Consider the following 13,192-nt stretch of genomic DNA (forward strand, 5'->3'; position numbering starts at 1 on the left):
TGACTAAAATGAGCACTAAAAATTACCCACTTAGATTTGCATAGGCCTATATAATTTGAAACCATATTTTAATATGTAACTCGTGGTGGTGTTTAAGATGCATAAATGACCCAATTCATAACCTAACTGTGTTTTATTTAATAAATATTTCCTCACTCTGCTATTATGATTAGATCAGTGTGTATTTAATAACAGCTAAAGCTCGCCGTCATGTGGTCGAAAAAAATTACAGGAAATGTTAGTGCATGCGCAGTTGAGTTTAACTTCCAGCCATTCGCTCGGCCATTATCAATCGATCAGAGAGAAGAAGATGGCGGCGCGTCGAGGCTGAGCGCTGAGATCGATCACCGAAACACTCGATTGCACGGATCAGCTGAAGTCGGGGGAAAGCTAGAAACTCATCCGTTATATGAGGTAAAGAACGTCAAACGAGACGCAATCTTCCGATTGTTTTTAGGACTGCTCTTCAGCTAAATCTCTAAACGAACGCGCAGCTAAAATAAGCAAAGAAGAGGCAGGATAATAGCCCTCCTCTGTTAGCGCCATCTTGATCCAGCAGCAGGGCCAGGCAAACTGAATTAATCCCGGAGCTGAGAAACAGAGAGAGAGGACTCATAATCAATCCGCAACATCGTCACACACATTCTTGATTGGGAATTGCGCAGTTGCTCGTCAAATCACTTGTCAAATTTACTCGCTAAAGCCAGACAATCAGACACCATTGTGCTCGACTCGTCTCGGGCTGATAATGATAGATTAAATTTAAATGCTGGACAAAATGTCCCGAGCGAGCTCGAGATACGCGTTTCAGTGTCGCACAGAAACACACACGGACTGTTTACATAACGATCTTTGTTGATTTGAAGTAAATAATGAAGTCTGATGGATGATTAATGTCTGACAATGTACATGCTCTGAATCGTAATGAGAGTAATACACCATGGATGGATACTTTTGTACTGTAGAGTAGATGTTAGATAATTCTGTTGAATTGAGTACATATTATTCAAATACAAAGACAGTATTGCAAAACAATTGATTACCACATCTGTTCCATAAGAAGGGATATATATGTCTATTTATATAGACAGTACAGTTTTGATTAGATGTACATCAAAGGACAAGAATAAATCACATGTTTGTTTTTGTGAAAAGTGGGGACATCCCATAGGCCTAATAGTTTTTATACTGTACAAACTGTATGTGCTATTGCCCTACACCAGGGATCCTCAAATCTGGCCCACAAGATCCACTTTCCTGCAGAGTTTAGCTCTAACCCTAATCAAACACACCTGAGCATGCTAATCAGTGTCTTCAAGATCATTAGAAAATCACAGGTAGGTGAGTTTGATCAGGGTTGGAGCTAAACTCTGCAGCAGATTGGCCCTCCAGGGAAAGATTTGAGGAACCCTGCCCTACACTAACCCTACCCCTTACAGGAAACTTTGTGCTATTTCAGATTTTCAATACACTCCATTCTGTGTGCTTTATAAGCGTTTTGAAAAGTGGGGACATGGGGTAATGTCCTGAAAAGTCACCTTCTCCTTGTAATACCTATGTCATACCCTTATCATTATACAAATTTATGTCCTCATTTGTCACAAAAACACGCGCACACACACACACACACACACACACACACATATATATATATATAGATAGATATATAGACAGATATAGATATAGGCACATTTTAAAAAATTAATACAAGTGTCAAAAACATACAATTGTACTACTAAAATTGTAACTCAAATTAATTACATGAATGGGCTCAGGACAGTGTTGACCAGACCTGGTTTACCCCAATTTGTTTGCAAACTGGGACATTTTGATTTGTGAGCCTCAAATGGAATAGCAACAACAGCGAATTTTTTTTTTTTTTTTCTCCTTTTCTTTTTATGGTCAGGATACTGTTGCTTAAAGCACTGTAGTCCACTCCATCAGTTATGGACTTTCCTTGGCATAGTGGGAAGGTTCTTGGTCAGCTTAATGAACAACGTCAGTTGGGTCTTCTTTGTGACTGCACTTTTGTGGTGGATGGAGTAGACTTCAAGGCCCACAAGGCTGTGCTGGCAGCATGTAGTGCTTACTTCCGCACACTCTTTTTGGACCAGAAAGATGTTGTTCATCTTGATATCAGCAATGCTGCAGGTAGGCTTGCATTCTTACAGATTATTTTGATTAAAGGGTTAGTCCATCCTAAAATTGTAAATTCTGTCACCATTTACTAACCCTCGTGTCATTTCAAATGCATTTCTGTGGAGCACAAAAGAAAATATTTGAAGAACGTTGGAAACCAAAACACTGAAATGTTGCTTAAAATATATTATGTTATGTTTTGAAATGACACGGGGGCGTGTAAACAGTTTTTGGGAGAACTATCCCTTTGATCTTTTATGCTTAATTCTATGTAATTACATGTTAACATGTCTATTGTTCAATGTTTTCTGCCTTTGTCTAATAGGTTCCATCTTTTTTTTTTTCAGGTCTTGAGCAGGTCCTTGAGTTTATGTACACTGCAAAGCTGACTTTAAACCCTCAGAACATAGAGGACGTTCTTGTTGTAGCTACTTTCCTTCAGATGCAGGAAATTGTCAATGCTTGTTCAGCTTTTCAGTCCTTGACTGTCCCTGCATCATCTAAACCTGGTTAGTGTCGAGTTTGCATTTTCATAAGCCATTAGTTCAAGACGGTACTGAAATTACAGGTCTCTCATGCCACCATTTCTCATTTGTGTTCATGTAAAGTAGTAGTGACTGAGCCGGTGGATGAACAGCTGCAAACTGTGAGAAAACCGGAGGATTTGAGTTCCCAGGAGGAGCAGGAGAGTCATTCAATGACTCAGAATGCAGTTTCTGAAGAGAAGGAAGCTCCTGTACAGTCAGAGACAACAGAAACCCAGGAGGCTGCAAGTGACACGACTGAGAAGCAAAGCTCAAAGACTCTGAGAGCTGTCAGCAAAATTAGTGGGCCACCTAAAACGAGACAAAAAAAGGCTGGTGTTGTGGATTCCAAGACTGAAACAGAGGAAGAAATAGCCACGAAAGAAATTCCACAATATGAAGATGACCCTTCTGATGCTGACTACACCCCTAGTTAGTGTCCATTCTCTACTCTTAATGCTTTTCTTAATGTTAACCATCTTTTAAAACTTGTGACACTTTTCCGCTTCTACAGAAGTCTCTCAGAGGGCGGCAGCTAAACGGTCATATGTTAGCACAAGGAGAAGCAAGTCGAAATATGCAACTGTTCACACGTCCACAGAAGGTAATTTTTGCCGTATATAACTATGGTGAACATTTACCTCACATTTTTATGTTTATGTTCATAACTGTTAACATTTTTGCTAAAAGTTGATGACGCTGAGGAAGGTATGTCAAAAGCTGAGAGCGTGGAAAACATGATAGAAGAGGAGGATGCAGAGGATGAAGGAGACACAGAGGAAGAGGAAGAAGCAGAAGAGCAGATGGAGACACAGGATGAAGAATCATCGGGTTCGGATGGGAAGAAGTCTGCAGTTGCGGCCGAGCGTAGTGAGTCCAGAGCGTACGGCTCCATCACACACAAATGTGAGGTGAGAGTTTCTTTGATTTTGTAATCCTTATTGTCTTTCGCTTGTAGGTCTGTTTGATACAACTGTACATATATACATATACAGTATATACAGGTGCATCTCAATGAATTAGAATGTTGAGGAAAAGTTCATTTATTTCAGTAATTCAACTCAAATTGTGAAACTCGTGTATTAAATAAATTCAATGCACACAGACTGAAGTAGTTTAAGTCTTTGGTTCTTTTAATTGTGATGATTTTGGCTCACATTTAACAAAAACCCACCAATTCACTATCTCAACAAATTAGAATACTTCATAAGACCAATAAAAAAACATTTTTAGTGAATTGTTGGCCTTCTGGAAAGTATGTTCATTTACTGTATATGTACTCAATACTTGGTAGGGGCTCCTTTTACTTTAATTACTGCCTCAATTCGGCGTGGCATGGAGGTGATCAGTTTGTGGCACTGCTGAGGTGGTATGGAAGCCCAGGTTTCTTTGACAGTGGCCTTCAGCTCATCTGCATTTTTTGGTCTCTTGTTTCTCATTTTCCTCTTGACAATACCCTATAGATTCTCTATGGGTTCAGGTCTGGTGAGTTTGCTGGCCAGTCAAGCACACCAACACCATGGTCATTTAACCAACTTTTGGTGCTTTTGGCAGTGTGGGCAGGTGCCAAATCCTGCTGGAAAATGAAATCAGCATCTTTAAAAAGCTGTTCAGCAGAAGGAAGCACGAAGTGCTCCAAATTTCTTGGTAAACGGGTGCAGTGACTTTGGTTTTCAAAAAACACAATGGACCAACACCAGCAGATGACATTGCACCCCAAATCATCACAGACTGTGGAAACTTAACACTGGACTTCAGCTTCTCCACCCTTCCTCCAGACTCTAGGACCTTGGTTTCCAAATGAAATACAAAACTTGCTCTCATCTGAAAAGAGGACTTTGGACCACTTGGCAACAGTCCAGTTCTTCTTCTCCTTAGACCAGGTAAGACGCCTCTGACGCTGTCTGTGGTTCAGGAGTGGCTTAACAAGAGGAATACGACAACTGTAGCCAAATTCCTTGAGTGTGTGGTGGCTCTTGATGCCTTGACCCCAGCCTCAGTCCATTCCTTGTGAAGTTCACCCAAATTCTTGAATCGATTTTGCTTGACAATCCTCATAAGGCTGCGGTTCTCTCGGTTGGTTGTGCATCTTTTTCTTCCACACTTTTTCTTTCCACTCAACTTTCTGTTAACATGCTTGGATACAGCACTCTGTGAACAGCTAGCTTCTTTGGCAATGAATGTTTGTGGCTTACCCTCCTTGTGAAGGGTGTCAATGATTGTCTTCTGGGCAACTGTCAGATCAGCAGTCTTCCCCATGATTGTGTAGCCTAGTGAACCAAACTGAGAGACCATTTTGAAGGCTCAGGAAACCTTTGCAGGTGTTTTGAGTTGATTAGCTGATTGGCATGTCACCATATTATAATTTGTTGAGATAGTGAATTGGTGGGTTTTTGTTAAATGTGAGCCAAAATCATCACAATTAAAAGAACCAAAGACTTAAACTACTTCAGTCTGTGTGCATTGAATTTATTTAATACACAAGTTTCACAATTTGAGTTGAATTACTGAAATAAATTAACTTTCCATGACATTCTAATTTATTGAGATGCACCTGTATGTATATGCACACACACACACACACACACACACACACACACACACACAATGGTATATATAATGGTAATCTGATTCTTGCAGGACTGTGGGAAGAAGTTTACACACACAGGCAACTTTAAACGTCACATGCGCATTCACACTGGTGAGAAGCCATTTAGTTGCAGAGACTGTAATAAATCCTTCTCAGACCCAGCTGCCTGCAAAGCACACGAGAAAACACACAGGTGAGCATGATACAGTCTAATGCTCTTCCTTTACAGCCTTGTATGACTTGTCAACTATAAGACGTAATATATAAAAAACATATTTCCACAAAAGCTTCATTGTGCAAAAAAAAAACAATATGCAGTTTTCCTCACACACTATGTTTCTGATTCTCCAGTCCTCTAAAACCATATTGCTGTTCTACGTGCGGAAAGAGTTACCGGCAAATCAGTCTGCTAAACCTGCACAGGAAGCGACACACAGATGAGGCGCGATACAGCTGTGAGGATTGTGGGAAGCTCTTCACCACTTCTGGAAACCTGAAGCGGCATCAGTTGGTGCACAGTGGAGAAAAACCCTACCACTGTGACTACTGCGACCGAGCCTTTTCTGACCCCACTGCCAAGATGCGACATCTAGAGACCCACGACACAGACAAAGGTCACAAATGTCAACACTGTGACAAGAAATTCAACCAGGTGGGGGATCTATTGTCTTTATAAAAAACTTTACACTAGTATAATGATGTCAAAAGAGTCTTAATGTTATTATAAGCCTTGATGTTAAATTATACATAGATGTAATATATGCACTACCATTAAAATGCCTGGGGTCAGTCATTTTTTTTGTTTTGAAAGAAATGAATATTTATATTCAACAAGGGCACACTAAATTGATCAAAATTAATGTTATAAATGTTATATTTTATTTCAAATAAATGCTGTTCTTTTGAACTTTCTATTCATCAGTACAATCCTGAAAATATATATCAGAGTTTCCACATGAATATTAACAAATGTTTTAAATTTGATAATACAAAGAAATGTTTCTTGAGCAGCAAATCAGTATATTAGAATGATTTCTGAAAGATCATGTATGTAATGGCTGCTGAAAATTCAGCTATGCCATCACAGGAATAAATTACATTGTAAAATCTATTAAAACAGAAAACATGTGTTTGAAATCTTAATAATATTGCACAATGTAACTGTTTTTACTGTTTTTTTAAATTAATAAATGCTGCCTTGGTGAGCATAAGAGACATCTTTTGAACAGTAATATTTACGATATAGTTTAGTAATATTGTTCTAAGCAATATAAATTGTACTATACTGTGTATATATATAATATAATACATATTTATATATTGCAATAAATACTATAAAAACTATGAATGAAATACAAATTATATTTAAAAAAATTCTTTATATATATTTTTTAAAGTTTATTAAGATAATTGTAAGCATCACAACAGAATGTTATACTCTCTTTTGTTTTATATTTATATTTCATAATATAATACATCATATAATATGCAGACAATATTTATAGATTATACCATTTTATTGACATTCCATTGTAGCCATAGCTACAAACGTATAACACAAATCCTTTTTTATAGGGCATTACAAATACAAAAATTTTTTTTTTTTTTTTTTTTTTAGTTGGGCAACCTGAAAGCACATCTGAAGATCCATATTGCAGATGGACCACTTAAGTGTAAGGAGTGTGGGAAACAGTTCACCACCTCAGGTGAGACTTACACATTGAGACAGGGTGTGGCAATATATATGTGCGTGAAGGAATTCTAATGTGCCTCCGTGGTCTGTTCACAGGCAACCTGAAGAGACACCTGCGTGTGCACAGCGGTGAGAAGCCTTTCATTTGTATGCACTGCCAGAGAGCATTTGCTGACCCCGGGGCCTTGCAGAGACACGTGCGCATCCACACAGGTCTGAGCCGTTTCTCACGCCTTCAGCCACTGTTACCTTTAAAGGTTTATTTGACCGTGTCTGTCTTACTGTTTTAGGAGAAAAGCCCTGCCTGTGTCTGATTTGTGGAAAAGGCTTCACGCAGGCCAGTTCACTCATAGCTCATGTTCGCCAACACACTGGGGAGAAACCGTATGTGTGTGACCGTTGTGGAAAAAGGTAACTGCGAATTGCACGAATGATTTTGTTTAGATTCATTATGGCACCATATATAATAAAAGTGTATTTCAACCATCACACCTGGAAGGTTTGTCCAGTCCAGCCAGCTGGCCAATCACATCCGTCACCATGACAATATCCGACCACACAAGTGCCACACCTGTAACAAAGCGTTTGTCAATGTTGGAGATCTCTCAAAACACATCATCATTCACACAGGTAAGATGCAACATTTTGAGCTTTTTGTTATGTATTTCTCTCTTATGTGCTTCTAATGACTTCCTGTTTACAGGAGAGAAACCTTTCCTGTGCGATAAGTGTGGCAGAGGATTCAACCGTGTAGACAATCTGCGTTCCCATGTGAAGACGGTGCACCAGGGGAAGGCAGGCATGAAGAGACTGGTGGTGGCTGAAGAGGACGAGGAAGAGGAGAAACTGCTGCCGGACTCTGCACCGGACTCAGAGCTCAATAATGAGGTCAACATCGTCACAGTCACTACAGATGACATTGTTACTTTAGCCACAGAGGCTCTGGCTGCCAGTGCTGTAGCACAGCTCACAGGTGAGAGAATATGACAAAACTGATGAGTTATTACACCTTGTAGAAAGGTTGTAGTAAAGGGAATATTCTAAATCTGAAAGTGACCGTAATAGCGGTTGGATGGTCTCCTGAAATTATTTGTTGTCCTATAGTGGTACCAGTGGCAACCTCTGTATCTGCAGATGAAACAGAGGCACTGAAAGCAGAGATCACCAAAGCAGTGGAGAAAGTACAAGAAGCAGGTGAGTAATATATAGTTTATGTACTGTATCATAATTTATTCATTGACAGGTATTATAAGTTATGATGATAATAATAATAATAATACAAAATAAATATATAATATTATTATAAATAATAATAATAATATAAATTATTTAAATTATATTAATAGGATGTTGCTTTAATAACAAGTTGTGTGTACCTATCAAAGGTTTGATAGAAGTCTCTTATACTCACCAAGGCTGCATTTACTGGATTAAATGTACAGTAAAACAGTAATATTACATATATGTAATTAACTCCTGTGTGCCATTACTCCAGTCTTCAGTGTCACATGATCCTTCAGAAATCATTCTAATATGCTGATCTGGTGCTCAGCACACTTTTCTTATTACGATCACTGTTGAAAACCATTATGCTGCCTAATATTTTTATGGAAGCTGTAAAACATTTTTTTTTCATGATTCTTTGATGAATAGAAATATGTTTAAATTAATAGAATTTACTGTCACTATTGATCCATTTAAAGCATCCTTGCTGTATAAAAGTATTAATAAAAAAAACTCACCTGACCAGTAGTGTGTATATAAATGAATTATATAAATAAAAGCTGTCCTTTTGAAATATTTTGTAACATTATAATTGACTTTACTGTTACTTGCATTTTTAGTCCATTTAAAGCATCCTTGCTAAATAAAAGTATTCATTCCTTTATTTCTTTCTTTCAAAAACACTGGTCCATCTGACCAGTAGAGTGTATATAAATTCATTAATATATTAATAAAATAAATTATACTAAATATAAAAATATTTTTACTTATATATATATATATATATATATATATATATATATATATATATATTATAATATAATATTATACCCCTTAAAACAAGTTTTTGTTTTTAAATAAGCTGAAGCTGATTTTTTTTTTTTTTTAAATCATACGGTAACACTTTATTATAGGGACCAATTCTCACTAATAACTAGTTGCTTATTAGCATGCCTATTATTAACATGTTGGCTCTTTATTAGTACTTATATTCTGCATGACCATATTCTGCATCCCTCCTGGTTTTTGTTGTATTTGTTATACTTGTATTTTTTTAAATTGTTTTTGCCATGAAAATAGCCTATGATGCTGACATGGCATTAAATAAATATATACTATATAATATGGAGTCAATTTAATGCCGCATATATATGCAAAAGAAAATGAAGTATTGCAAGAAGAAAATAAGTTTTGCAAACAAAAATAAAGAATTGAAAAATATAAATAAAACAGAGCAAAAGCAATGATTTTGCAATACATATTTTCCATGGCCATATCTACTAATTTATTTGCAGTGCAGCTTTTATTTAGCGTTTCAGTCAAGTTTGAGCTTGCGATACCGTTTTCCCCTTTGCGCTTCACGTTTCTGCGCGTCTCACTTTGTGGCGCTGTTTTGACATGGGGGTGGAGTCAGGGGACGGGGGCGTGTCCAACAGGCCTGGGCATGCCTCCCTGGAAGTGACGTCATCGGCCCGTGACGGCCCGCGACGGTGATCCAGGCACCATCATTGAGCAGAGGCATGCGGGTGGATCGTTTCCTTTTATTTAAAACATGCATGTTTTCATTTTATTAACAAATGTATGGGTGTTTCTCAAACGGAAGGCTGGATCCTTCCGAGGCTGCGTCCTTCCTAGTTCAGTCCTTCAGAGTCGTGTAGGCTAGACTCCTCATCTGCATATAAACGCTGGAATGAGACGCTCTAGTAAGTGCGCGTGGTTACGTCACATATGTTCCCGCCCTTACCGTCACGGCACAAAAACACTAATAAAACTTAGTTTTGGAAAAAAAACCTTTGTATTACAAATCTTTATATTATTTGGCTTTCTATTAATGCAATACAATGAAAAACCGCCATTTATAATCTCCCTGTGGCATAAATTATTGGCAGTTTAGCGTTTAGTAAGTAATTTACACCAAAACAAAAGATAACATCTATCCTTTCATGTCCGAAAACATTATTTTTGTCTTAGATTTCATAATAAATTCAGACAAGCTCAGTACTGACTCGTTTTTCGTCAGTTTATTTTCATGAAATGGGTACAAAGGATTGTGGGTGATTGAAGGTCGCGAAACGAAGGCTGTCTTCCGAGGATCCTCCCACTGAGACGGCCTTCAGAGACGTTTGATGAAGTGGCAGCCGAGATATGCAACCTTTGTAGGACGCAGCCTTCCGTTTGAGAAACACCCTATATGCAGTGTTGGGCAAGCTACTTGGAAAATGTAGTGAGCTAAGCTAACAGTTACTCTTCTTTAAATGAAGCTTAACTACACTAAAGCTACAGCCCTGGGAAATGTAGCAAGCTAAGCTACGGCAACATGGCAAAAGTAGTTTACTACATCCAAGCTATTTAAAAAATAAAAAATAAAAATTCTATTGAACCAACATCATACCAAGTCAATGCTCTCTCAGTGATCAATGAAACGGTCAGTTAAGCAGATAGACAGGCATGTTCAGTTTAACTGTTTATTCAACAGCTGTTCCAAACCAATTTGGCAACATAATCAGTATCAGATGCAGGGCCGGATTGACCTCAAATTGTGACATGGGCAAAATACATTTTTGCTGTCGGCCGGAAACCTCCTATTAGTAGTTGTTATTGTGGTTTTATTGTATACAGATACATTTATATAAATGGTAACAATTCACAATAAGGTTCAGTAGTTAACATTAGTTAACTAGCGTTAACATGAACTAAGAATGAACAATACTTCTGCAGCATTTATCTTAATGTTAATTTCAACATTTACTAATGCATTATTAAAATCCAAAGTTGTTTGTTAACATTTGTTAATGCACTGTGAACATGAACTACTAATGAACGACTGTATTTTCATTAACTAACATTAACAAAGATTAATAAATACTGTAACAAATGTATTTTAATGAAATCGTATTGTATAGTGTTACCATATAGATGTATATGGGTCAGATGCATTTTCTTTTGCAATTCTTTATTTTTCTTTGCAAAACTTATTTTCTTCTTGCAATACTTTATTTTCTTTTGCATATATATGCGGCATTAAATTGACTCCATAATACTACTACTACTGCTACTCTATGTCCCTAATCCTACCCAATACTTAAACTTAACAACTACCTTACTAACTATTAATAAGCAGCCAATTAGGAGTTTATTGAGGCAAAAGTCATAGTTAATGGTTTGTTAATAGCGAGAATTGGACCTTAAAATAAAGCGTGACCAATCATACTGTATCATATTGAAGCTCAAACATTGTGCTGCTCTATTCCTTCAGATCCCAACACCCAGATCTTGTATGCATGTGACTCATGCGGTGAGAAGTTCCTGGATGCCAGCTCCCTCGCCCAGCATGTGCGCATTCACACTGCCCAGGCCCTGGTCATGTTTCAGGCAGATTCTGACTTTTATCAGCAATATGCAGGTGACGGGACATGGCAAACCACCGAGCAGGTCATCCAGGGAGGCGAGCTCTTGTTCCGGACACGGGAGGAGGACGGTGAGGAAGGAGAAGGAGCTCTAGCCCAGGCAGAATCTCAAACTGAGGGGGCAGAGGAGGAGACCAGTACACAGGCAGAGACAGAGGAAGGGTCTGGAAAAGTGAAGTCTGAAAGCCAAGGACATTGAAGAGTTTCTGACCTGAATCGATCCAAAGGATGGAGTTCAGGCTGTCACAAAGTGTGCTATTCCTAACATGCTATAATAAAACACACTCTACTAGATAGATGCCATATCTCAAACCGCAGCACAATATGTGTACAGCATATTAAAATTACATTGTATAGAGTTAAATTTAAATAAATATGACAAGAAAAAAATGTAATTAAATATGAACAAAACAAACCTAATTTGTATGCTGTTTGTCAGACTTTTTAATACTAGTGTCTCCATGTATATGTCCTATGCTAGATCATGTATTCTCTTACTGAAGCCAATTAAACATGACTGTCCTACAAATTTCAGTTTTCCACAAATCAGCTACAGTACTGAACTGTTATTTATTGATTTATTAGTGATTCTTTTGTTTGTGGAGTTTAATCATTTTCTATTTGAGCTTAATACTGCTTGACATAAACATTAAACCGCTGATTTTAACTGTATGCTTGTCATTTTCATGACATGTAGAAGCTGAAGAAACTCACAATAAACACTTTTAAATGCTCTGTTTTAGCGTAACTCATTTTTCTCCTTTAGATGAGTGTGTTGCAATCAAGTTTCTGTTTTTGAATATCACAGCTTTCATTGTCAGAAAACTCTAATTGAAAGTAGTACTGCAAGTGTTCCAAGCCATTTTGGTCTAATTCTGTTCTGTTGGAGTTTATTGAACAGATTATTGATATTGTATCATAATTGCATACAATAGTGACTTTTCAAAATGACTTAAGCCACATTTTTTCAGTGCATAATGCTCAAAAACACCTAAAGTTTGCTATTAGTTTGTTAATAAACCACTCTCTTGGTTCTGTTGATTTTTGTGTCATTTTCGGTCACTGGACTAAATATCTGTATTATTGCCAGGAAAGCAAGGCTACTGGTTCTTTACCCTAATGTAATAGAAACTTTTTTGAATGCACTGAGACTTAAAAATCCAATCAGTTGAGAAACAGCACTTGAGCCGTATAACAATGCTTTCTGTTGAACGCAGTTTGACATGGACAGCAGGTTTCAGAGGAAAGGGGTGCTTTGTAGTTTGAAAGTCATGTTTTGTTCAGTAATGGGCTTCCAGGGGCAGTGATGCACACTGCACTTTGATGTGGTCTTTTCAAGTCGCTAGCTAATTTATCAGCTTCAAAACAAGTTTCAATTATTTCAGAGCTTTAGAAATAAAAACAAAGAAAAGAAAATGGGTAAATTAACATAAAACAGGTATGGATTTTGATAATCATTAATATGTAGGAAACAAATATTAATATATATATATATATATATATATATATATATATATATATATAATTATGAAATACAATAACACTTATTATACTTATACAATTAAGTATAATATATTTAACTTTCAGTTTAATATAAAAAATAAATAACTGGACT

The 13,192-nt window shown here is 37.2% G+C and overlaps 1 protein-coding gene across 2 annotated transcripts; it reads left to right on the top strand.

Moving 5' to 3' along the window:
• Positions 1-262: 262 nt before the first annotated feature.
• On the top strand, positions 263-12,313 carry zbtb17 (zinc finger and BTB domain containing 17). Of its 2 annotated transcripts, none has more exons than XM_058764113.1 (15): positions 263-414; positions 1,907-2,151; positions 2,487-2,648; positions 2,748-3,095; positions 3,178-3,267; positions 3,354-3,574; positions 5,304-5,446; positions 5,605-5,905; positions 6,872-6,959; positions 7,043-7,159; positions 7,237-7,357; positions 7,446-7,576; positions 7,650-7,919; positions 8,051-8,140; positions 11,427-12,313. In XM_058764113.1, exons 2-15 carry the CDS (start codon positions 1,947-1,949, stop codon positions 11,774-11,776), a joined length of 2,637 nt encoding a protein of 878 aa, XP_058620096.1. In that variant the 5' UTR covers positions 263-414; positions 1,907-1,946; the 3' UTR covers positions 11,777-12,313. The 2 variants fall into 2 exon arrangements, with proteins under 2 accessions (XP_058620096.1, XP_058620097.1); XM_058764114.1 differs by having other exon boundaries at positions 2,751-3,095.
• The last annotated feature ends 879 nt before the right edge of the window (positions 12,314-13,192 follow it).

The sequence above is a fragment of the Onychostoma macrolepis genome, chromosome 23, assembly GCF_012432095.1.
Source record: "Onychostoma macrolepis isolate SWU-2019 chromosome 23, ASM1243209v1, whole genome shotgun sequence".
NCBI classification, from domain to species: domain Eukaryota; kingdom Metazoa; phylum Chordata; class Actinopteri; order Cypriniformes; family Cyprinidae; genus Onychostoma; species Onychostoma macrolepis.

What these genes read in the sequence shown, in the direction of transcription:
- zbtb17 (XM_058764113.1), top strand. Translation starts at nt 1,947, where the DNA reads ATGGACTTTCCTTGGCATAGTGGGAAGGTTCTTGGTCAGCTTAATGAA. An exon ending in CCCTGCATCATCTAAACCTG is followed by an intron (nt 2,649 to 2,747) that starts GTTAGTGTCGAG and finishes GTTCATGTAAAG; the next exon opens with TAGTAGTGACTGAGCCGGTG. An exon ending in CCATCACACACAAATGTGAG is followed by an intron (nt 3,575 to 5,303) that starts GTGAGAGTTTCT and finishes TGATTCTTGCAG; the next exon opens with GACTGTGGGAAGAAGTTTAC.